Genomic DNA, 25,927 nt, shown 5'->3' on the forward strand with positions numbered 1-25,927 from the left:
CGCCCCCAACTGATAGCCCCACTAACAGCCCTCTTCAACTCATTTGGTGTATCGGGATCCATTACCCCCTCCATGCAGGAATCCATCACTGTCCTCTTACTTAAACCGGGCAAAGACCCTAAGGACAATAACTCGTGTAGGCCTATTTCCCTACTAAATATCGATGCTAACATCTATTCGAAAATATTTGCGAACCGCTTAGCAAGCGCCCTACCCGACATAATAAACCCGGATCATGCATAGGTCGACTGGGGATAATATCCGTAGAGCCCTAAACCTAATTGATGTCGCGATGCAAGAGTCGCAGAAGTTAGCACTGCTGGCTTTGGATGCGACCAAAGCATTTGATAAGGTGGATTGGGCCTTCCTGCGACTCACCCCAGAGGCCTTCTGCTTTGGTCCAAATGTTCAAAAATTCGTTCTGGCAAACTATCAGCCCCCAAAGACCCTTCTCAGGGTCAATGGCTCCCTATCAGACCAAATCTCTTTGACATGTGGTACCAGACAGGGATGCCCCCTTTCTCCGCTTCTGTTTGTCCTGGTTATGGAGCCCTTTGCCCAACAAATTCGGCTAGACCTTAAGATCAAAGGCCTTCACATTGGCGCCTCCCAGCACAAGATTGCACTCTACACTGACGACGTGATGCTATCCATCACTGATATTAGCTCATGACTGATGCCAGCCATCACCGAGATCCACAGATTTGGGGAGGTAGCAGGCTTTACTATTAGCTTTGGGAAGTCCGTTGCCCATAGGGATTGGTCTAGAGCCGGGGGAGCGGGAGACTCTAGAAACCCTGTGTCCGGTCCAAAGGAGCGAGAAAGCTATTCCCTACCTGGGGGCCAGATCCCTGCTCGCCCTAGAGATGTCTATTCTATCGGACGAATTTCCCCCGGCTCTTTAAAGAGCTGGAGAGCGATCTCGATCGATGGCTCTCACAAGAGATTTCACTCATTGGCCGTATCACCACGTGCAATATGAATCTGCTTCCACGGTTCTTGTACGCCTGTTCCTCCTTGCCCACCACGATCCCCTGCCCCCCCTTCAACGTTTACAGAGGAAAATGTTTTGTTTTATTTGGAGGGGTAGGAAGCCGAGGATTCCCCAGAAAGCTATGATGGGCAGTTCCAGATTGGGAGGGCTGGGGGTCCCTGACCTGCGTAAATATCAGGTAGCAGCACAGCTGGCACACATACGGCATGGGTCATGACCTCTGGACGCCCAAAATAGGAGAAGGTGGAGCAATCTTGCCTGCAACTCCCCCTGCACTTCCTTCTGCATATCCCGCCCCCGCAGCGCTGGACTTGGAGTGGGACTCTGACTTCTACTAAACACACTCTCAAAACATGGGATTGGGCTTTCCAATGGGGGCCTCCCAAGGGGGTTGTGTCCCTCCTCCCAAATATTCCATAATCCGGCTTTGTCATCTGGACCCCGCCCGCTTAATTTCAAAAACTTGATCAGTGGTGACGTTGATGGTCTAGAATCCCTGGGACAACTCTTTGAACAATGCAAAACAGCCTTTCATCTGTTAGAAACGAACAGGTTTTCCTATTTGAAATTGCGACACTGGTGCCTTCATCCTCTAACCGGTCAAGCGGCCCTTCGTACCCCTAGCCCTCTTGAACTTAGCTTAAAGGAACTTCCGTTGCAAAGGAAAATCTCCACACTCTACAAATTATTGCAAGAAGATATACTTGCCACAAGGGCCTCCTACATGGCACAGTGGGAGGCGGACCTATGGCACCCTATGGAAGACCAAACGTGGGTGGACATTTGGTCATGGACGCACTCCTCATCGTTTTGCATCACTAATCAGGAATGCGCCCATAAACTGCTCCTACGATGGTACTACCCTCCGCTTCGTCTGCATCACTTTAACCGAGCCCTGGATCCCGAATGCTGGCGCCTTTGTCAACAGCAGGGAACATACGTCCATATGCGGTGGTCATGCCCAATCGTAAAAGATTTTTGGACACAATGTGTCGCCACGATAAAAGACATTACCCAGGTGGCGATCCCCATGGAACCAGAATCCATCCTACTCGGGGCCCAAATACCGGGGGTCTACCCAAGATCCGGAAAAATGGCCACGGTTGACACAATTTCTTCTGGCCGGGAAAATTACAGTTGCTCGCACCTGGAAGATAGCCAAAGAGCCCTCAATAACTTTTTGGTTGATACAAATTTGGGACATATTGATTGCATAAAAGTCACATCGCTTCTCGAACATATGGGTGCCATTTCTAGACCATGACCAAACTTTTCAGCGTTAACACACAAAACCCAGCTGGCCAAGAGGGCTCTTCATTATGGGCGGCGGGATCTTAGCAAGCAATAGGAAATACAAAAATTACATTTACATACAAAGAAACCTGCAAACCTCACCAACACACTTAATGCACATCATTTGATAACCACTGATAAACAAGAACTGTGATAGCCCTGGCACTAAGTATTCCAAATCATAAAGTGACTTGCTCTTGGGTTTGTACCTTCAGGGTAGTACTCGCTGTCACATCAGGAACAATACAAATGTTACATGCAGAAAACAACTGGAGATCTTCCTGTTCAACTTATCCTTCAGCTCCATTAGACTACTCCCCTGGGCAATTAAAAGTATGGGCAATTAAAAATTGGATCCCTAATATGTCATTTAGTTTGGCTCTTCAGAGAAAGGAAACCATAACTTCAAAGGAATAACCTATTTATTACAATGTGATTAAAACCCTGCTGATGGGAAAATATATACATTGAAAGAAAAGTTTATGCGCTTAATCACATAATGGTTGAAAACCAATAAACACTATACCTACTCTGTTGCTATTTTGATCTGTAGGTGAAATCAATAGTAGGTCTGAACTGTTTATATCCTTCTTTAGGCTTTATTAGAAATGTAAGACATCTTACAGGTGCACTAGATATATACACACACAGTAGTAATCTCAAAGTTACTTACCTGTAACTGTTGTTCTCCAGCATGGGTCTGGCATGGATTCACATGCTCATGAATATTCCCCGTCAGGCTGGGAATCCTCGTTAAAGAAAAAATCAGTATCAGTTTAGTTTCTGATCTGTCTTTCTTAGTACTAACCAATCAATGATCTCTGGGTCATACTGCCCCCAGCCAATGACTGCCCTCTCCCTAAGCCCCGCCCCTGGCAGCAATCCTCAGATTTGGTAGCAAGCCAAGTGGCAGTATGACCAAGTGAAGAGCCGCAGAGGGGTAGGTGGGAGGGTTCGCATGTGAATCCATGCCAGACCCATGCTGGAGAACAACAGTTACAGGTAAGTAACTTGTTCCTTCTCCAGCATGGGGTCTGGCATGGATTCACATGCTCATGAATAAAAGAATACATAGCAGTATACACATGCACAACCACGGGAGATGGCAACAGGCTCAACATTAAGCAATACAACAACTCAACATTAAGCATCTCTTACCTCCTCACCTGGCTCACCTTAAGCAAACAGGTTGCGCAGCACTGCTTGGCCGACCCTGGACTCCTCCCTGGAGTCCCGATCGATGCAGTAGAATCTTGTGAAGGTGTGCGTCGACCTCCACGTAGCAGCCCTGCAGATGTCAAGCAGGGGTACACCAGACAGGAACGCCGTGGTAGCAGCGATCGCTCTGGTCGAATGGGCTCTCGGACGGCCGGGCAGCGGTCGGTTCGCCAACCGGTGACAATGCATGATGCAGCCGGAGAGCCATCTGGAAATGGAAGTCTTCGAGAGAGCCTTCCCTTGATTCACAGACCCAAAGTTCACAAACAGTTGTGACGTCTTCCGAAAACTCTTCGTGCGGTCCACGTAGAATTTCAGTGCTCTAGCTACATCCAGCGAGTGCAAAGTCCTCTCGGCCGGCGTCGAAGGCGACGGGAAGAAAACTGGTAACACCAAGGGCTCGTTGAGGTGGAAGTCCGACGGCACCTTGGGCATGAAGGAGGGGTGCGTTCTCAGCACCACCCTCGTGTCATGAAAAGTCAAGTATGGAGGCTTGCAAGATAGGGCCTGAATCTCTCCCACTCGTCGTGCAGAGGTGATGGCCACGAGGAACGCTGTCTTCCATGACAGGAACTTCAAAGGCGCCGAATGCATAGGCTCAAATGAGGCTCCCATGAGCCTGGTCAGCACCACATTAAGCTCCCACGCCGGGGCAGGAGCCTTCAACGGCGGGAATGATCGGAATAGTCCCTTCATAAAATCCTTCACCAGGGGATGAGACCACAAGGACGCCCGTCCCGTAGTCCTGGTATATCGGGAGATGGCAGCCAGATGTATTTTGATGGAGGCGTGAGCCAGTCCAGCCTTGGCCAGCGACAGCAGTTACGGCAGCACTTGAGGGGCCGTAATTCGCAGAGGGTTAATCTTCTGTGCACGGCACCAGACAGAGAACCTCTTCCATTTATGACCGTAACACTTGAGAGTTGAGGACGCCCTGGCCTTTGCGAGAACCTCTCTGCAATCAGCCGGGATATCCTACCCTCCAAACTATAGTGCTGCAGGAGCCAGGCCTGCAAGTTCAGCGACCGTGGGTCGTGGTGGAGAATGGCGCCTCCTTCTGTGGACCGAAGATCAGCGTCCTCCGAGAACCTGACTGGTGGGGACGTTGACTAGTCCGGAAGGTCCAGGAACCAGACCTGCCTCGGCCACGCCGGTGCGACGAGGATCATCCTGCACCTGGACTTCTTCAGCTGGTTGATAAGGCGGAGCATCAACGGCAATGGAGGGAACGTGCATAGAAACAGGCCGTCCCAAGGGAACGAGAAAGCATCGCCCATGCTCCTCGGCTGTGGGAACCTGCTGGCAAACCTCTGGCACTTGGAGTTCGTCGCCGTCGCGAACAGGTCGATCTGGGGTTTGCCCCATCGTTGGAAGAGTCGATCCTCTTGATCCTGGCGCAGTTCCCACTCGTGGCACGAGCGCAGCTCCCTGCTGAGTGAGTCGGCGATGGTGTTTTTTATTCCTGCCAGGTGGAAGGGAACCAGAAACATCCCCTGGGCGACGGCCCAGTGCCACAGATCCTGAGCCTCCTTGGATAGGGCCGGGGATCTGGTGCCCCCCTGCTTCCGTATGTAGAACATCGTGGTGGTGTTGTCGGTGAAGATCCTCACCACTTTGTCCTTGAGGGACGGGAGGAACGACTTGAGCGCCCAGAACACTGCTCAGAGCTCCAAGATGTTGATGTGAAGAGACCTCTCCTCCGGGAGCCAAAGGCCTCTTGCGTGGAGATCTCCGGTGTGGGCCCCCCAACCCTCCAGAGAGCCGTCCGTAGTCACCATCTCCTGAAACGCTGGGGTTTGAAAGTCCGTGCCTGTCGTGAGGTGAGCCCGGGTGCCCCACCATAGGATCGCCCGACGGAACTCCTCGTCGAGGGGGTTCCTGTCCTCGAAGCAGCCCCTCGCCTGAAGCCAGCGGGCATCGAGGAACTCCTATAGTGGACGCTTCCGAAGTCTGCAAAGGGGCACAAGGTAGATGCATGAGGACATCATCCCGAGAAGGGACTTGATGGACCTCACCCTGGTCACGTCCGAGACTAACAGGCGCCGCACCTTGCCCAGGATGGTCTTGGTCCTCTCCTCTGAGGGGGAGGCCAATTGCTCCACTATATCGCGCTTCGCCCCCAAAAAGAGTGCTACTTGCGACAGAACCAGGTGGGATTTGGGGTAGTTGATGGCAAACCCCAGCTCCGTGAGCAACCGGACGGTCCTCGCCATATGAACGACGGCGAGTTCCCTTGACCTTGCCAGGATTAGCCAGTCGTCCAGGTAGGGGTAGACGTGGATCCCCTGCAGGCGCAGCCGCGCCGCCACTGGTGCCAGGCACTTGGTGAAAACCCTGGGTGCCGACTTTAATCCGAATGCAAGGGCTCTGAATTGGTAGTGGCGTCCCTGAACCACGAACCTGAGGAACTTCCTGTGCCTTTTTAGAATGGGGATGTGGAAGTAAGCATCCCCCAGGTCCAACGACGATAGGAAGTCGCCTTCCTCCAGCTGACCATCCTGAATTTCTGCGCCTTGATGTATTTGTTTAACCGACGCAGGTCCAGGATGGGGCGCCAATCGCCTGCCTTCTTTCTGACGAGAAAGTACCTTGAGTACACTCCGGAGCCCCGGAGCCTTTTGGGGACGAGCTTGATGGCACCTTTCCTGAGCATCGCCTTAACTTCCAACAGCAGTTGAGGGACGTGCCACGGGAGGAATGCGAGGGCACTTCTTTAGGAATTTCAGCGAGAGCCCGTTGGCCAGTGTGTCCAACACCAAACGATCGGTGGAGATGGACTCCCACACTCTGATGAACTTCGTCAGCCGGCCTCCCACCGGGGTGCTTCGGTGGGGGCCCGACAACCCGGCCGGGTCAGTCTCGCTTGGAAGCGGCCTTGCCACCTTGGCCTCCTTGGCGACGACGGCGGGAACCCCCTTGCTTGCCGCGACCTCTGTAGGCCTCCTGGGAAGAGGAGCGGGCCGCCTGGCGGTAAATGGAGGAGCCACCGCTGAATCCTTTGGAGGCACCCTGTCTGCCTCCGGGGCTCCGAAAGGGCCGTCGCTGCTGAAGCACCCCAAGGGCCCAGGCCGTCTCCGAGTCGGTCTTGATGGCCTGTAGAGACTCATCCACCGCCTTACCAAAGAGGTCGTTGCCATCGAACGGCATGTCCAACACTCTGGTCCGGACGTCCTGGCGAAAGTCTGTCGCCTTGAGCCATCCTCGTCGTCTGAGGCAAACTCTGTTGCCCAGTTGGCGAAATCCAGTATCGGCAATGTCCGTCGCCACCGTTATGGCGTCATCCGACGCCACCACGCCCTCCTGCAGAATTTCTAGGGCCTCCGCCCTTTTGTCATCAGGCAGGAAATCTAGCAGGGGAGCTATCTTGAACCAGAGCTCCCTGTCGTAGCGGGCCACAATAGCTAAGGCATTGGCCGCCTTAATCGTCGTTGCCGCCGACGAGATGACTCGTCGTCCCATAGAGTCCAACTTCTTGCCCTCGCTGTCCGGCGGGGAAGAGGAAGTTGAGGCCGCAGCGCCCGCTGCCTTCTTCTTAGCCACTGCCGAGACGACCGAGTCCGGCGTGGGCTGGGCCCTGAGGCACAAGGAGGCGGCATCGGGGACTCTGTACTTCTTCTCGTACCTGTCCCTCTTGGCGGGTGTTGTGGCAGGGTTCTTGAGGACAGGCATCCCCTCGTCCCAGATGTGGTCGAGTAAAGGCACCGCGAGGACCGTCTTCCTCTTAGCCTCTCGTCGTTGGTACAGAAACCCTTCCTTTTTCTGTTCTTCAGGGCAGAGCTGGAAGAGCTTGGATGCCCCGGTTATCATGGCTTGGAAAGAGCCAACCTCGTTGGCTGGGGACGCCCGCGTGGGGGGGGCTGATGACGGGATGTCCGCTGTGTCATCGCTGCCGTCATCGTCCGTCCGCGTATCCATCGCCGTATCCTCTCCCGGCGAGGGGGATGAGGGGTCCATCGGTCTCGCAGGCAAGAAGGGCGGAGCGGGGTGGACTCTCCTCCACTTGTTAGGAGGGCTTCCCGACGGGCCTGGTTCTGGCTCCTCCGTCGGGGTGCGTGGCAATCGCGTCCTTATCTCGGTACATAATGATTGGATTGCCAACAAAATGGCCGCCGAGCTATCCTGGGGCTCTGGCAATGGCTGCGACGGACGGGATGGCTGCTCCACTGGGCCCTGTTCATCGTCGCTATCTTCGATCACGTCAGCAGGGACCGTCCCCTGGGATCGAACCTTCTCGAACCTCTCGTTGAGGTTTATGGACCTCTCGTTGAGGCCTATGGACCTTTCGTTGAGGCCCTTCTCGGTCTCCACCAGTTCCTCCTCAGAGGCTGATTCCGAGTCTGTAATGGCCACCGCCCCCCCCCCTCTTTTTCAGCCGGGGGCTTCACGGGGGTCTTAGCGACTGGCTGGAAAGAGGATTCCCTCCGCGGCAGCAGGGATACTCTGGGCCCAGAGGCCGTTTCCATTGGCGTAGTCTCAGCCGGCTCCGCCAGGGCCGCAGCGACCACTTCGGTAGAGGCCTTAGCCGGGTGGATCAAAGCCCTCACCACCTTAGGTGAGTCCTGGGCCTTCGCCTTGGGGGGGAGAGTCAGCGCCTCGCTCCCCCTTCGAGATCGACCGGGTCCGCTCCAGCGGCCTACCCAGGTTCTCGGACTTCCTACTCCCCGAACCAGAGTGCTGGCTCGTGGTCGAACGTGCCGGGGAAGTAGCGCCCTGCTTGCCAACCGAAGAGCCTGACCTTTCAGCGCTCCCAGAGCCCGCGGACTCGCGGTGCTTGGCCTTCTGTTGGGCCCCTGTCGCCAGGGCGCCCTCAAAGGACTTAGAAGCCCGCTCAGACTTCTTCTTCGCCTTCTCACTTGCTGTGCCCTTCTCCAGCCAGGTGGCGAGGCGGGAACGACGATCTTGTTTGGTCCGTTCCGAAAGGTTCTTGCAGAACGCACAGTCCTTCTCCACGTGCGTCTAGCCCCCATGGAGGCAGTAGAGACATTGCGAATGCTCGTCCTCCTTGAAAACGTTATATAATCCGCATCCAGGGCAGTTCCTGAACAGCTTGGATCCGGGCGTCGAGCTCCCCTTGTCCTGGGCCATGTCCGTTGAGGTAGGCCGCAGATCTTCTGGAATCCTCCAAGAAGTGTAAACTCGATGAAAACTTCACCCTTGAGGGGCGTAGAAGAATTCCGAAACGGGTCCCCATTATCGGAAGTAGAAACGGTGGAGCTTGAGGCTCGATTAAACTGAAAAAATAAGAAATTCTCCTGAAAAAGCGTAAAAATGCAGTAAAAAACTCGAGAGCTAAACACGAGGACTCCCAACACTTGAGCGTGCGGTAAAAATCTGAGGATGGCTGCCAGGGGCGGGGCTTAGGGGAGGGCAGTCATTGGCTGGGGGCAGTATGACCCAGAGATCAGTGATTGGTTACTACTAAGAAAGACAGATCAGAAACGAAACCGATACTGATTTTTTCTTTACCGAGGATTCCCAGCCTGACGATGGGGAAAATTCATGAGCATGTGAATCCATGCCAGACCCCATGCTGGAGAAAGTGGTTAAAACACACATCATATACCCTGCCTTAATAATAAGGCAGGCACTTAAAAAGTTCTTCCCCATCAGGTAAGTGGTTCCAGAGTCTCAAGAGTTCAAGATATAAGTAGGTACTTCAAAGGGGTATGTGCAGTCTCAAAGTTCCCATGCACATATTTTGGCTTCAGTCAACAAGATGGTAAAATACAGTTTAAAGTCACTTTTTGGATAAAAGATTTTAAGACAGAATTAGTAGTACACTCCCAAATTGCACCACACTGGATTACCGGGTTGGTCTGTGGGGGTGGATCCTAGGCTAGAACTCCACCAATCGCAGCCAAGAAAGGCTAGTGATTGGAAGGGGGCTTTAAGGCCATGCAATCCCTATATGGTCTGGTGGCAGAAAAAGAGTGGTATATACACTTGCAACCGAAACTCTGTATTTTCAGGCAACCACTCCACAGGTAGTCCGAATAGCCGGGGCCATGTACTTTTGTCACTGGTCCCATAGTTGGAGATCCAAGGGTCGGCGGTACCGTGGCTAAAGTATGTGTCTTGTTTGTGTCCAGCTAGGCAGCAGTTCCGATATACAATTCTGGAACAGTCCCAGTGGATGTGCAGCAGAAGGGGTGGTTACAAACCACAGGACAGCAACCATGATGACCCCCATGCTTAGAATCAAGCCGCAGGCAAAGAGTGGCTGTGATGAAACCGGAGTCAAGAGTCAGACTTGGTTCCTAGCATTTTCAAAGAACAGGCTCCAGGCAGGCCCCACTTCATGTAGCAGAGCAGCTGATGCAGATGACTATGCTACTAGGCTGCAGGTAGAGGACCTGCAGAGTTCCAAGCTCCAGCTCAGGATGGCAGCCGGTGCAGCAGAGAGCCCCGTTTGATGGATGGTTAGCCCACAGAATGACCATCAAGGGTCTTCCATATCACAGGGAGGCAGCAGAGGTTCATCAGTGGATAGTTTAGGCAACGATAAGTCCCTTTAGCAGCAATCCTTTGGGTCTTCAGTGTAGTCTTCAGATTCTTGGCCTCAGTGGGCAACCTCAAGACTAGCTATAGAGCTCCTTTTCCTGTCCACAATCCAGACTGGGGGGGTTATTCCAGCATACCAAAGAAAAAGATCTGCACCATTCAAACAGAGAGCTCTCAAGTATCCAGCTGCCATGCGTTAGGAGGCCATCCAGTCCTGTTTTTTTCCCACTAACAAAAACACTCTGAATTTCTGCAGACTTACCTCACTCAAAAATCTCACACAACCATCTCTCGCACAACAACCCGCATGCACTTCACAACACCGCAACAACACATAAGCTGCACCAACAGCACACGAGGACTGACATTGATCCGATACTCGCACCAAAGCTCAGCACCCGGTGTATACCGAGTTGAAGCTGCCAACAGAACACCACTCCTCTCACTAGCCTACTCCCGCTTCACCCACTAACCCATCCCACCTTCTTGTTTGCAGATCCGCCAGAGCGCCTCGGGACCAACTCCATTGTTGACGGTGCGCAGTACAAATACCTTTAACATTTAAGATTTAAATTTTGATTCTGGGACTTTTCTTTCGGTTTCCCATTTGAAATCTAGGAAAACGAAAAGTCTCAGCAATCGCAGCCAAGCTAGAACTGGATGGCCTTCTCACGCATGGCCACAGAAAACTTGCGAGCTCTTCAAAATCAAAGCCTTACTGACTGACAACTAGTGTCCAGTCCAGATTCTAGTACTATGCTGATTTTTTTGTAAATGCATTCCTCTCAGGCCTTTCCAAAACACTCCGACACTGCCCAAAGTAGTTCACTCAGCAGCCAGCCTCATTTGCAGCTCCAAATTGCGATCGCATGATCATGGTTAATTGATTAATCTTTTATAACGTGCTTAATATCAGAGACCAGTCACTAAGCGCAGGACCGGGATTCAAAACCTGTGTTGCTCCGAGTTGTCTTGTTTCTAAGACAAACATGTTGCCCCTGAGCTATCCTCAGGGCCCACTTTGTCCTTTTTAAATATCTTAAAGAACTACACTTTTGCCTACTAGAAGCTTTAATAAATATCAAAGTCAGATGCCTACTAAGACCTTCACTTGCACCAATCTTCGCTCCATCGGTCATGCCACTAGAAATGTAAGAAGCCAAATCTCACTTCATTTGGACACTCCAAATTCATAACTACACCTAAACAGTCTTTGTTGGGAGCTGGACTCCGGCATGAAGCGCGATTTAAAAAAGCAATATAATATTTCTTTACCAGGAGCAGTCTGGGAAGTTGTATCACCTAATTTCGGATGCAATCTTCTCATTTACCTTTTGCAAGAATGAAATACTATTTTCAACAGCTTCTTGGGAATGTGGCCTCCCCTTTCCTTATTTGTCTACCAGTCTTCTCTCTTCTACATAACTGTTACTTTCTCCTTGCTACTTCTCCATCATCCAGTTCTGTTCCCCCTTTACCTTTTTGCCTTCCTCTTCCTCCTTTCCAAGCCCCAACCATCTTTCTTCTGTCCGCCTGTTACTGTTGAATGGGAATTGCAAAGGAATGAAAGATGCAACATCCAATGGGGAGGGGTGAGGGCGGTGTAGCACTGAATATAAAGAAACTGTACAATCCAATCAGAATTTAGAAACTCAGTGGGAGGTACATTTATTTTATTTTATTGTTTTTTTATAACGTGTCTAATACCATACCCAAGTTCAGTTTCTAAGCATGGATCTGGGTTTCGAACCTCTGTTGCTCTGCGTGGTCTTGCCCCTGTGCTATGGAATTGGGAATTTCTGTTTAGTAATTAAATATCTGTTTCAGCATTCTTACTTCAAATGCTGAACACAAGCTCTGGAAACAGTATCAGAATAATACTGTTACAGGGTTATATAAAACAGGAGGTATAGTAGGGGAGTAGGGATGGCCCAAGGACTGCGGGATTACAAGTCAAAAAATGGTGGTCTGACTATGTAAGAGTTTCAAATTCTGGGGTATAGGTAATGGTGGGGTGGGGGAGAGGCAGATGGTGGTAATAATTATAATAATAAAATAATAATAAGTTAGTAATAAGATAATAAGATAGTTACTCAGCTGAAATTTCAAGAGGTAGTGAATAGACTAGCCCTTAGTCAAGGTGTGGGGCCTTTTAGAGGAGTGGCGGTGGTGTTTGAACAGGACAATACAAGACAGAAAGGTCACTCATAGGTTCAATTAACAAGCAGCTCCTTTAGAAGCGGAATCAAAACCAAAAGCACAATAAAAAGACACAAAGGTAGCTGTACATTTGCAGAGAAAATCTCACTTGATTGAGTTCAAAAGATTCTTATTTATTTTTATTTAATCATATATTTTATGTAAATGTGCACGAGAAATCATGACAGTGCATATAGCACATGAAGGCTTGAGCTGCTAAGCAAGAGGATTTATATTTATTGAAAATTAAAAGAGCTTTGGCAAGAAGCACTGTACAAAGGTCAAAAGGTATGGGAGGAGGACGCCCACAGCTGGGTGTTTCACACATCTTTTCAAAGTCATGCTATCATATGTAATACCTTAAACCGCCTGTTGCTGGGGAATGAACTGAGAAAACATGGTTAGCACAAGAGAAAATGTGAATACATCGCCTCCCTTTACAGTTGCAGATCATTGGGGAGGAGACAGTAGCCTAAGACTTTGGAACTATGATAGATGGTCAACATCTCAACTGTTTGTTTAATTATACCTTTCACAATGTACAAAAAGCAAACACCCAACAATAAATAAATGGATAAACGGCCAACTGTAAGGAAATATTATCTTTTTGCACCTTTCCCTTCATAGATTTCTATGGCGCAGCCATTCTTTGTGCTTGTTTTTAACACATTCCTGACTTTTTGGAGGCAAGTAAAGCCTTCTGCTTTACTTCCCTTGGCTGTTTTGCTCATTCGTATGGGGAAATTGACTAGTCCCCAAGACTGTCAATACTTAGAGACAATGGGCCTCATCAGAAGCTTGGTGGTATCCCGGTGGTAAATCTTCTGGAATACTGCCAATGCAAATAGTGTTACCGCAACTCGGTCCGGCCTAGCTGCGGTAAGGCTGCAAGTCCCCATTTGTTTTAAGAGTCCTTAGGACTCTATGGGGCATGCTGGACGCTATTACCGCGGAGCAGCGCCACAAATGGGCAGAAACTTGCCAGATTTACCTTCAGCTTAAAGCTGGAGGTAAAGCTGGGCGACTTTCCACCCAACTCATAGTTGGACGGAGCAGAAATACAGCGGTAATACCACTACCAATGCATTTCTACCACTCTGCCCAACTTATGACGAGGCCCAATGTCTCTGTGAATTCTTGTATTGTTACAACTGCACGCATCACCTTACAGTGAAGTGCAGTTAGGATACTTTGTATCCATATATATTTTTTTTAATATAATGGGTTTTTGGTTAATTTTCATATGTGCCTAAAACAAGCTAATGGCAGCTATGATATTTGTACCATTTGTGTTATCGTACTTGTGCACCTTTGCAATTACCACAGATGACTACTAATGGAGGCTAGCACCCGAAGATGGCCATGCCACAAGGTTTTTTGCTTCTTCTTTGGCCATCTGCTCTTTGGTCTTCTGACTTCTCAGGTCAAGAAATGCCTTATATGGAAATCCATTTCCTGGGGAAAGCTGTGGCTTTCGCAGGCTATGGGGCGTTGTGTGTATGAGCCAGAGAAGGGGGCTGGGACAAATCCCAATCCACATTTCTGGTACCAGAAAGTCTGTTGCTGGGCAGACGTGATGACCAGTGGCTATCCATAATTGGATAGTCACTGGCTGTTTGAATGTTGCACACCCTTACCACTGATGGGCTTGTGCTTGCTCCCAGCCTGAATCTTGGCTAAAAGCTGGACTCCTGCAACTGTTCGGCAGATCATCGTTGGAACCAAGACTTGCACAAAGAGTAGCCTGCTGATGACCCGACGTCCACCCCCGCAGCTGACCAGCATCAACTCCAGTGTTGTCCCGGTGAAGCCTTGCTCATCTGACCTGATCTCAAGAAGGCCTTCTATCCCATGGACTGGTGAAAACAGCCAGTCTCAACCCCTGCTCGAGGATCCATGCCTTCAGAGCCTTCTGTATTGTCCCTGGATCAGCTGGTGGACTGAACAGCTCTCTCCTGGGCTACATCACTGCAGTCGTTGCCATTCTGAGTAAAGGGACTACCATTCCCACAACGGGTAGCATTAGGATCTCTTAAATACCCTTAGAACGCGCCCTTGCACAATTAAACTGCAGCTCTTTAGCAGTGATAAATTACTAAGTTGCCCTAATTTAGTTGTAATGTATGGATGCTAAGAAATCAGAGCTGCTTTTGCGTTGGGAACAATAAGGATATGACCAGGAAAATGATCTACAGGAGCTTCAAGAAGTCAGTCTTCCCCCTCAACAGACACCACAATAGATGGGGGACCGAACTCTCTACACTGTTGATAGGTGGCTCGGAAAACTGATGTTGGAGTAGGTTAAGGAACAACTCCTTATGGAACAGTTTGCAACATTGCCGTTGAACCTTCAGGGTACCAGGGTTTGAAATTGCTGGGAGCTACTTAGCGCCTACTTCTAGCCCAGGAGAGCCTGGTTAACTTGCCAGCAACAGTTACAAGGAGCTACATTTCGCTCGTCAGTGCAACTGGTGCCACACAAACATACCTATATGACATTATGTTTGTGTATTTAGGAATGTGTATAAAGAAGCATTAGAACACATCTAAAAGACATTTAAAGCATATTGGATTATACATAACAGACAAGTAAAAGTGAGGATTGTGCTGGTGCTCCCGCCAAGGGGATGTTGATCCCTCAGATATCGCTGACAAAGGTGGGGTTTGAAGGAGACGTCTTCAATACCGCTTGGTGACTGATGGATGTGGGTGAGGACGCTTGAGCCTGGCTGGCCACACGTGAAAACTCAGACACTTGGATCAACCCTCCGGGCCTTTCCTCCATCTCCATCCCTGCTCTGTGAAGAGCTGAGGATTGGATTCCCCCACACCTCCTTGGTGAGGGGGACAGGTGGTGACTAAAGGCAGTCTATGGAATGGGGAGACACAGATAAAGCCAGGAAGCAGGGGATACCACACAAATCTGACAGATCCTACACTAAATGCTTCTTCGAAGGTCCGTGCTACTGTAGATTCTGGACATGCATCAATTGACCCAAGCACAGCGGCTCTTACACTGATAGATGTAATGAAGGCCAACGAGTTCAGGGCACCCATGGAGAGAAAAATAGATTTGATCAGGGTTGAGATTAATCTCTTCTGGCAAGACATGCATAAGACCTAAGCATGTGTAGGGGAAGCGGACACCAGACTTTCAGAAACAGAGGATGGCCTTGGTAGGCTGATGATACAGATACATGAGCTATGGGACAGTTAGAAGACAGGGTGGAAGACACTGAAAGCCACACCAGAAGGAGCAACATACGGGTGAATGGCCTCCGTGAACAAGTGGAAGGACCCTAAAAAGATTTTTCTTTGGAAGGATACTTCCACTTGTGCTTTGCTGTAATAGGTCTATCTTTCCTATCTCCATAGCATGCTGTTTAGGATATTTGTTTGCATGTATGAGGTAACGAGTGCCCAGAGTAAGGGATGATGTGTGAGTGCGCTGCTTTCCCTGTGCTACTCTAAATTCTTTGATACACAGTTATGAACCCTCCCTATGCAATGGTATGTATTTTGCCAACATCTGAAGCCTGAAAAGTAGATCCATGCAGGCTTGACATGTGGTCAACCTTGCACCAGACCTCCAGATGAACTGGCCTGCTGTTAAATTTCGGTTACCAGTTTAATGGTATCAACTAGAGAGTGTAATTTGCTTTCTGACTTTGAGAACATTCAGACATGTAATTGCTCATTTTACTATAGCCGGTAAGATAGCTCAGTGGGTTGAGCGCTCGCTGCTGCAATGTGTGTGTGATCTGCAGTTTGCATGTTCGAATCCCGTCTAGGCCAACTCAGCCTTTCATCCTTCTGAGGTTGATAAATGAGTACCAACACAGGTTGGGTGATATTGTATGTATATTTGTTCTATATAAAGTGCTTAAGCGTAAGTGCTATATAAAAACATTATCATTTGGCCTTGGACATCTGCTTGCATTCACAGTAATTTGGTAATATGGGCCTGTACACACCGATTACGATACATATAGAGATACATTCTTGTATGAAATTTATATCACATTACAGTGATATCGTAACCATATTTTTCGTAGCGTTCTTAGGAACAATGCTATGTGATGCCCCTTCCTGTTTTGTCAAGGGGTGAAAAGTTGTGTACCATTGTATCCTGTGATGTCACTTTGGGGTGGAGTCAAATTATATCACTTCCTGTGATGTCATCAGAGGTCAAGGGTCATGTGATGTCACTTCCGAACCCTTGGCATTTTGGTGTAATGACGTACCTGGCAGTGTCCTAAAGAAACATCCAAACCATAGTACATGTGAAAGGCCCTAGATATGGTGGCCCATCACCTAACACATATGGCAGGATATGGGATTAAAAAGGGAAAAAATGTTATCCTGAGGAAAAATGCATTTACAATTCCCAAGGCACAAAACACAATTCACCAATACATTTACACCTCTTGGGGCCTTATAACTATATTAATGGCCAGATCAATACATCCAGGCCTGTGCCGGATCAGAAAAAGTATGAAGACTCTCGGAGGACATTTGCAAGGTGTATTTATTAAATTATCATAGGAAAGCCTAACTATCCCTACTGCTAGTGGGTATTGCCTACCTATATCAATATCTAAGGTGCTCATCAGTCTATGAATGTCCAAAAGGAATATGTCCACTGTCTAAAAGCTATGGTGAACTAACCCTACCACTAACTTAAACTAAGGACAGGAGAATGACTCCCTTCTCCTGATGTGTGCTTCACACACTTCTCTTCTTAGTCTTTAGTCTTCTTATTAATATGCAATTTTTAAATATTCTTTCGTGACTTTTATTATCAGGTAGTGTACCTCACTCATAAGATCATGGACTTTAGTTTCCCCTTTAGAAATAACTTTCCTTGGCTCTTTTGCAATCCTTGGAATGGGCTTTGCATGAGCTGTGAAGTAAAGTTTCCTCTACGATTCTTGTTTCCTTGACATTCATAGTTCATCTTTATATGACCTGGTCTCTCTTGTGGATTATTTATCCTAGAGGCTTCTTTGGCCTTTAGTTCATCATACCCAGGGTTAAATTCTCCTCCGTCCAGGGTAGGGGTATCCTCATCTTATTTATCTCCCTCTCCGGGATGCCTATTGCTCTCTCTTTCATTAAGACAGTTCACTTCCCTTACTTTTGGTTCTACACCTTTCTCTCTTCTACTGAGAAGCGCTTCTCCACTTCTATTGATCACCCTCTCAGGGACTTCTATTCACGTTCTTATATTAAAGTAGTTCAAGTTCATCAACTTTGCTTCTTGGAGCATATGAGTCCTATTTGGCCTCCCGTTCCTCCTGGGTTCCCTGCTATCTCCCGTACGGTTTGGGAACATCTGCAGGATTCTTACGGGCCTGGTATCTTCTCCTGTTCTTTGTCTCACATTCGGTTCTTTCTTGCCGGTTCCTTCCGGCACGACTCATGTTCTTTCTCCTGGTATCTCAACGGGGAGTCGTGCCGTTTGCAGTGGCTTTCCCGGGGCGGGGTCAGCATCGTTGCACGGGCAGGCTGCCGTCTCGCGCATATCTGGCTTGCAGCATTTGCATTGCTGGTCCCAGCCAACTCTTGAATTCTGCAGGCTCTGCGTTCTCCTGCGGGTCCGCCTCCTGCTAGTGTTCGGCTACCAGGGGACCTACCCTGCTTCAGTATGCATTCCTCTCTCTTCTCCCTCTTATTTGACAAGTACTCTTAAACTACTCCTCGTAGTGGATTGATGATTTCCCTTTAAAGAGATAACTTCTCCTTCATCATGATAGCAGATTTTAACTTTCTAACAGTCAAGTCTCTGTACTTGGAAGTATTTGATTTGCCCCCTGTATTCCATCAAGTGAATAAGCTTAAGGAGTTCCTCACAGGAACAGGAGCGCTTGTCCTCTAAGGGGGGAGTTTCTTGCTGGGAGGTCACACTTGCCTCGACCCCTATGGAGGGTGTTGTGGAGCGGGCTCACAACCCCAGCTTCACAGCGGAGGCTCCCTCAATTCATCACAGGTCTCAGAGAGGATGGAACAACAGTGAACCTTAGCAACAGCTTCTAAGACTCAATGAACAATCCTGGAAACATATGCACAATGTTACCAGTTACAGCGTTTCAAGTACATTGCAGACAGAAATGAAAGGGATGACTTTAGAAATTAATAGAAAAGCATAGGCAAGTATTGAAAGAGTGAATATTAGCCCAGAGCCCACTGAATCCCTAGGGGATCCAATAAACAAATGTGTAGGGGCAGGTAAGTACCCCTGAGTCACTTTAAGGAGAGTTCCAGTGCTAGTTGAGGTCCTTTGAATAAAATGTTAAAATGTCCATCCACACTGAAAGAGGTAGGTACAGTCCAACCCCACAGGTGCAGATGTTGCAACAATTAACCGCATGGAAGGCCACAGGAGGCCCAAAGGAAGGATTCCAGAGATCAGAAGGTCAACCCTGGCAGAATAAGTTGCAGAACAGTAGGAGCCCCAATACAAGCCTACGGGGAGTCTCGGTTAGGACCCCTCTCCCAGTATTCACTACCATGGACCAGGGGGAGACTCGGGAGTGAATATTGGGAATTAACATCCTTCCTAGGACCCCAAGGTAAGTACTCACATCCGCAGTTTCGGTAGCCAGAGACTCTTAACATCCTGGTAAGTAGACAGCTGTTCTCCACAAGTGTGGTTTGCCAGATTCTCCTATCTAGGACTTGAACACTCAGCCAACAAAAACTACAACAACGCATAAAAGAAACCAAAGCTCTTCCTAGGTTCTCTACCTTCAAACCAGGAGTAAAAGATCTGGCGAGGAAGTCTGCCAGAAGATAAGGAAACCCGAACAAATGGCACCCATCAGCAGGGCAAACAACAAAACGCAACAGCATGTCAGCAAACAGTCGCAAGATGGGGACAATGGCTGGTGGCATCCCCAGACGTCCCCAACTGACGATCCAGCACAGAAATGGCCTTGCAGCTACTTTCTGGACACCTGCAGCTGTCCACAGCGAAGCGGAGGATCCTGGTGGTGAACAGTAGCATGCAGCAGTAAAAGCGCCCAGAAATGGTCCCATAGTGGACGGCTTGGCCCAGCAGATTTTGGGGGTCAACTGGAGTCTCCACGAAATCCAGCCTACACTTCTGGCAGCGAAAAACACAAACTGGAATAAGGCCCACTGTAATTCGCAAGTATTGCCAAATGAGGGTTTTAAAAACAGCCAACATAGCAGAAAAACTCCTCAAGCATGACGGCAGGCCTGCCATGCTGAAGTTCCAGGAACAAAGCAGCAAGAGAGTGAGTTTGGGAAGGGCAGAACCTAAATGCCTCTATTACAGGGGGCTTGGCCTCAGACCAGCCAGCCCATCAGATTAAGGAGCTTGGGCTGAGGCTAAGATGACCAACCATACTGATTGGTCACTGGGACTGCCACTCACCCAACGCCACCCCTACAGGAAGTGAGAGGGCTGGTCCAGGTACCTCTTCTAGCCTAAACCAGCTAGGAACAGTATGGAGGCAGCCAGGATGCGCTTCCAAAGAGCCCACGTGATGGTCAAAATGAGGGAAGGCCTATAACTAAAAAGAAATGACCGGGAGCAGGATTTAAAAAAATAAAACTTTAAAAAAAACATTAGAAACTTAATGGCTATCAAAAAGGCGTGCACCTTTGGTGATGCCAAAATGAAAGCACGGCTACCACCAACCTACGCCTAAAACCAAATTACAGTGACACAATCACTGCAGGGAAGAAATGTACTGGGGACTGGGCTCCTTAGGGGCGACCCAAAACCATATAGCTATAATAAGTAAAAAGGTATATACGGATATAATGGCAGTGGGACCCAATACCATATACTTTATAATAGGTAAAAAGGGATATAATGGCAGGGGGGCTTCAGGAGAAGTCCCTCTGGCCACCGAAAATAGAGTAAGGAACCAAAACAGACAGGTGGAAAAGCAAAATGTTGAGGAGCCCCAAAAGGTGGACCTAGAACCCCCAAAATAGGAATTCTGGCTTAACATATGAAGGAGAAAACAATTCTTATTAACAATGTGCCTAAGTGGCAATAACCTGAGTGGTATTAACAAGCTGACAACATGAGACCCCAAGAATCCAGCCTTTAGGCAACTGCATTGGACAGAAAGCACTGTGGTTTGATCAGCAGTGTGAGGGCAGATACACTTTAAAATGATCAGGAAAGGAAATGGCAAGGGATAACGCCATGTGAATTGTAGTTCATTTAATGCTGGCAGAATTGCCTTTCAAGACAAGAAACATGTGTGAACATGAAAGTAGTAGCAGGTAAGGAATTCTATAAATTTGTAATTAGGGAAGAATGCCTGCAACTTTAGATTATGCTGATCCAGCCAAGACAAACAACATATTATAAGGCAAGAGAACCTGGCAACTGAACGTCGCTGTTTCCCAAATGAAAGGTAGGCAGGATCAAATGTCGGATGAATTGAAAAATGATGGTATGAGCAGGAGGCTGCACCGACTCACTCAAAGTCCCTTTGGTGGAGGTAGCCATGGGTCCTGTAAGAAGGTATTATGCAGGCAAAAATGTACTAGACAGGTTGGAAATGAAAGCAAAGTGAACATCTTCCTCCCTTGAGTTGAAATGGAACCTGTGGAAGGATTTCCCCTAAAGAAACCACAAACTGCGTATCCAGAGTCAAACAAAGAAGGCAAACAGTCTCCATTGCTTGTGGGGGGTGTGACAAATCCAGGGTATTCGTCCCTTCTACCCAGGGGGAGCCACACCCTTTGAGGCTAGGGAGGTGAGCCTGCTAAACAAGACGCTCCCCCCATGGGCCGGGGCAAGTGAGACCTCACTCGGAGTGACCCCCCCACCCCTGTAGGGGACAAGGACTTCCATCCCCATGAGGTGCTGCCTATGAGAGAAACACTATCCGCTTATGTGGGAATATGCCTGCACTTACTGCTGTATTGCCTTCAACAACCAGTAATACAATTCCCATCTCCTTGGCTTTTGGTAATGTTGGTTTGCACATAACCATGGAAGAGAAATGAAACACCCCTTTTAAGAGTCGGCAGCAAACTTGGAGACGAAGCACCCAATGAGGCAGAGAGAACCTTACGCAGAGGAGAGCATCTGACAAAGGAACATCCTGGAGGGGTGGAGCACTGCTGGGCCACGGAGCCAGCGACAGCGCAAGAGAATTGGCCGCCAAGGACAGCAATGGAGCACCCGCTGAAGGGGCGTGGCTGAGAAGACGGTCCCGCTTGGTGGCGTGACCACAGGGTACCCATGGTGGGCTTGGAACCCACGAATGAATGCTGATACCAGACGCATCGGGAGGCACAAGTCCTTCATTCTGCCTGTGTGCGCTGGGACTGCAGAGGCAGGCAGGTTGAGAAAAAGACACTGAGAAAATGGAGACCGGACAGCGAAATCAGGGGAAGACGCCCGACAAAATGCCAAACACCAGGAACCAGCCCAACGCTGAAGAAGGTAGCACAGTGGTCCAGGGAAAAGGGAGGCAACTGGAAACAAGTGAAGTAAGTGAATGTGGGATACGGGAGCCGGAGAAACCTAAAGTATGAACATTGGCGAGAGCCACGAGTGTTGTCAACTATAAGGAATCACAAAAGTCTGGAGAGCCCTATAAGAGACACTATGAAAGTACTTAATAAAATAGAATCTGGAGGATTCAGCCTATTACAGGAGAAACCACAAGAAAAGCATACAGGGAGTTAGAGAAAGGATACAGGAAGGATCCCTATGTGTAAAGATGTTATGACTTGAAATACAGAATCTCTTGAGGAGTGTACAAGGAGGATTAAGGAACTTTCATTATTGACTTTAAATAAACCTGTTTTTTCATTGAAACTAAGAACACTACCCTGAGAAGAAGCCCAGTGAGCTTGGCTATGGGAAGTCTTAACCACAAGCACAGTGCTTTAGTCTTTAGGTTATTTTTCTATAGTGACAGGTCCGGATAGAATTAGGTGTTGGACAGAGGACATATTTTTTGAGGATTACAAGCATCCGTATGTTAGTTTGTTAGGCAGGGAAAATCCCCTTAGCGATAGGGATAGCTAGGCCTTTTCTTATTTTATTTAATATAGAACTATTTAAAATGTCCACAGTGCATCCGACTCCTTCAGGTTCGCCACAGGGGCCACAAAGGTTGTCCCGATTGACCAAATCTCTGTTGGGATGTAGAACATCACTCAACTGAGCGAAGGTCATAATGAAACATGCCAGTCAAGTCCAGCATTAGTGTTGATCCTAGAAGGAAGGACGTTTGAATAATCAATGCGGAAGGCATATGCGGGTCACACAAATAGATGGGAAGAACCTGGGTTCACGACCAAAAGGACCTTGAGTATCTTTAAAAATGGAACAAAGTCTGCAAGGAGGCGAAGAAGTGCATGGAAGATCTCCAGCCATGCAGGATGAAGTGTTCAACTGTAAAACAAAAGGCACTATGTAATTGGTGGATACAGTGCAGTGAGTTGAGATGTCCCATAAAATACTGGATCACCTTTTGCCTTACTACGGAAAGCACCAAGAGAGGACAGCAGTGTAATACTACACAGCAGAAGTGCTTGGCAGGGGGAAGGACAAGCTTGGGAGCCACAAAGGGACTGTCAGAGCCTATTGTTCTTCGGGGCCCTGCAATGAAATGTGGAATATCACTTGGCAGTTGGGAAGAGGGCTGGTCACTGCTGGTTGAAGCAGACAGCTCCATGTTGGACTGTCTATACGAGAAGTGCTTGAGGCCCAGGCTGCAATGAGATGGTTGGCTCCAGATTGTATGAGGGTTGATGGCAGGCCAAAGATATTTCTCACATTCCAATGTCTAAACAACTCCGCCCCCCATCTCACAGAAAGAATGATTAGAAAAACCTCGACCCGCCCAATCAGATCAGCCGCCTCTCGCTGTCTAGAGATAACAAGATTTAAGTCAACCAATTCAGGAGGAGGAAACTTCCCAGTGAAAGCTGCTCAACAGTGGAATGCATTACCCCTAAACCTCAGAACTGATGAGTCCTATCTTAGCTTTAGACGTAACTCCCTAAACTGGCTACAATCCAATGATCTATGAACACCTTTAAGACTTCCTATTTAAGACTTCCTATTCACCTGATCACAAACCTGCCCTTACATTGTATCAATACCACATGTATTACATGCAGCTTTGTATACCATTTATGTAACCCACTGAATTGTATTTCCCTGCCTGTACTATACCGATTCTATGTTGTAACTAAGCTTCAAGTATTCTTATCTGTTGCGCCCGGCTACCTGCGGGTTTGGAGCGCATTACCAAATAAACAAACATATAAAACACAGGGATGGAACAATGACATACTCCACAGCATCATATTAAAGGATCAGAGTGGGTACCACTATTTATACAAATGATGTACTGTTGTTGCTATTAGTTTAAAGGCGTCCTCCAAAAACCTGATGCACTCAATCGGGACAATTACAACACTAACCCTTTCTGATGAAATATTCATTAGAACTAGGGATGCCAGTCTTCTAGTAAATACTACAGTATAATCAATCTAATTCACAAATATTCAACCCATAAATATCAAATCTTCTTCACCATTGCTTACATCATAATTGTTCATAAGTAGGAAACAAAATATTTAAGGAAGCTTCCATGGCCCGAAGCCATCAGATGCCAAGTCCAGAAGCTTTATTAACAAGGCACATAGATCATTGTGAAGTCTAACAGTCTTTGAATGCTTGTCCCCACACTCACCTGTAAATGATATTGATCATACTGTGCTCGCAGTCATTAGTGCTGTACACACTCAGCTTGTCCAGCAGGTCTAGGAGGTGTGTGGAGAAGTTGCTGTCAAACTTGTTGATTGTGGCTTCAAATCCAGTGGTGGAGTGGAGGGCATCAACATGTTCTGCCAAGAGCTGAGAACACAAAATCAGAGAAAAGGCATACGTGAGGCCCAGGTCATCTTGCACCATGTGACCGTAGAGATTAGAAACCATCAAGCTCTGATGAACGCCAACATCAGCAAATACTACAACTCCATGTTTAGCACCCAATGGAGTGTCAGTGATTAACCATTAGTAAACATTTCCGATGCATGATAGAAAGCAGAACTTGCTTGTTCACCACAATACCCTTACTCTCGTTGTCCACCCACAGCATGGGTGAAGTCCCACAAAATGCCACACTTCACACTTACATAGAGCTATTGCCATGGTTATATGTATGATGGGTACATTTATTATATCTGCTGTTTTCCTTTATACCTCCAGAGCACAAACATTTCTTTTTTCAGGTTACAAAATGTACTTGCCAAAGCGTGTAGAAGTTAGGCTTGCCTAGGGAAAAAGTAAGAAACTGGCAAAACCAAACAGTGAAAACTTCTAGAACCTCTAGCGGTGTTGGTGACCAGTCCTCCCCACCTCCAATGTGCGTATCCGAACCCTCCAGCCACCAACTATCATTTGCCAATTATTTCCCATGCAATAAGACTGAACGGCACCATAAGACAGGACCATCACTGCGCTAGCCAAAGCCAGGAACAAGGGTCAGACGGTACTACATGTAGAAGGGGGTGCAAAGCTTTATTAACAATTTCTCATGGTAACATCTCCTTTTTCAATGTTTCTGGAATCTAATACCATAGTAGTACCTATCAAGGACAGTGGTGCCAGGAAGGAATGAAGCAACCCAGATGTAAAAAAGTAATTTGTCTGTAATAATAGTCCTCAATGAAGTGCATTTTCATTATATTCATAACTTTAAATATGTCCTACATTGCAAGCAGAACCCATACAAACACTCGAAAATTACAACACCTCAACACCCAACAAAAAACATGCCTTTTTATGACAAAAATAAATCCGTAGGATATGAAAGCCGATTACTTTTTCACTTCTGAAAAAAAGGACCTCAAATTGCAAATCCAATGGGTCAGTGTTCTACTTTTTCCAGCAAGGGGGCCAATGCCTTGACAGTTCCTGATGTTAAAAAGATATGCTTTCCCATTGCAGTGATGTGGTCAATAGAAACACTACTGCTGCAGAAGGTGGCTCAAATTTCTTAGTTAAAAAACCAGGAGGCACCTCAGGAACTAGAGCAATATTACACTTGTGATATTATATACAGCTCTGAAAGCTGAAAACCGTGTAGTACCTCAAGACATATACAAGATGGTTTTGATGGAATTATTTTCTCATCAAAGGATAAGGCAACCCTACAATTTCCCCAAGCTTTATGCTGGTCATTAACTTAACATTCTTTAACATACCGCTATACTGATTCTTCTTTTTGGTTTCATACAAGTAATATGTGCAGTAGCACCTGGAGCGTACCAAGTGCTAGACAGGAATAACAATAACTGATTTCAGGCCCAAATAACCGGACAGACTCAAAGAATATGGCAAAGTACTATTTTATTATCAGTTCAATAAAGTAGGGAAATCTGGCAAGCATAACAAGTCGCAGCTCACACACTCAAATACATTTCTGTTACACAAAACTTTATACATCAATGCACGTCCGCTATGACATCATCCTACATGGCAAATAGTAAAACCTATCGGGCAGAGGGATAGATTTAGGGAACATATATACCTATAGTTTATTTAAGTGTAACATCATTGGCTGCCCCTCATCAAGTAGGCATATCTCTAACAACGTATAATGCAGATAACAGTAGAATAATAGCAGAGCATTGGCTTCTGCAACAGTGTATGGTCCACCATCACATAGGCCATCCTGATTGGTTGGGACTTTTCCAACCTTG

General features: G+C 47.8%; 1 protein-coding gene across 4 annotated transcripts in view; it reads right to left on the bottom strand.

Annotated features, from left to right (window-relative positions):
- Nucleotides 1-25,927, bottom strand: part of TUBGCP2 (tubulin gamma complex component 2) — a 704,444-nt gene that overhangs the window by 7,186 nt on the left and 671,331 nt on the right. For all 4 annotated transcript variants that reach the window (XM_069611057.1, XM_069611056.1, XM_069611059.1 and 1 more), the window contains one exon: nt 23,914-24,077. In XM_069611057.1, coding sequence (XP_069467158.1) covers nt 23,914-24,077 — 164 coding nt within the window. The remainder of the gene's footprint in view (nt 1-23,913; nt 24,078-25,927) is intronic.

Source organism: Ambystoma mexicanum, chromosome 8, assembly GCF_040938575.1.
Source record: "Ambystoma mexicanum isolate Mex_15411 chromosome 8, UKY_AmexF1_1, whole genome shotgun sequence".
Lineage (NCBI taxonomy): Eukaryota > Metazoa > Chordata > Amphibia > Caudata > Ambystomatidae > Ambystoma > Ambystoma mexicanum.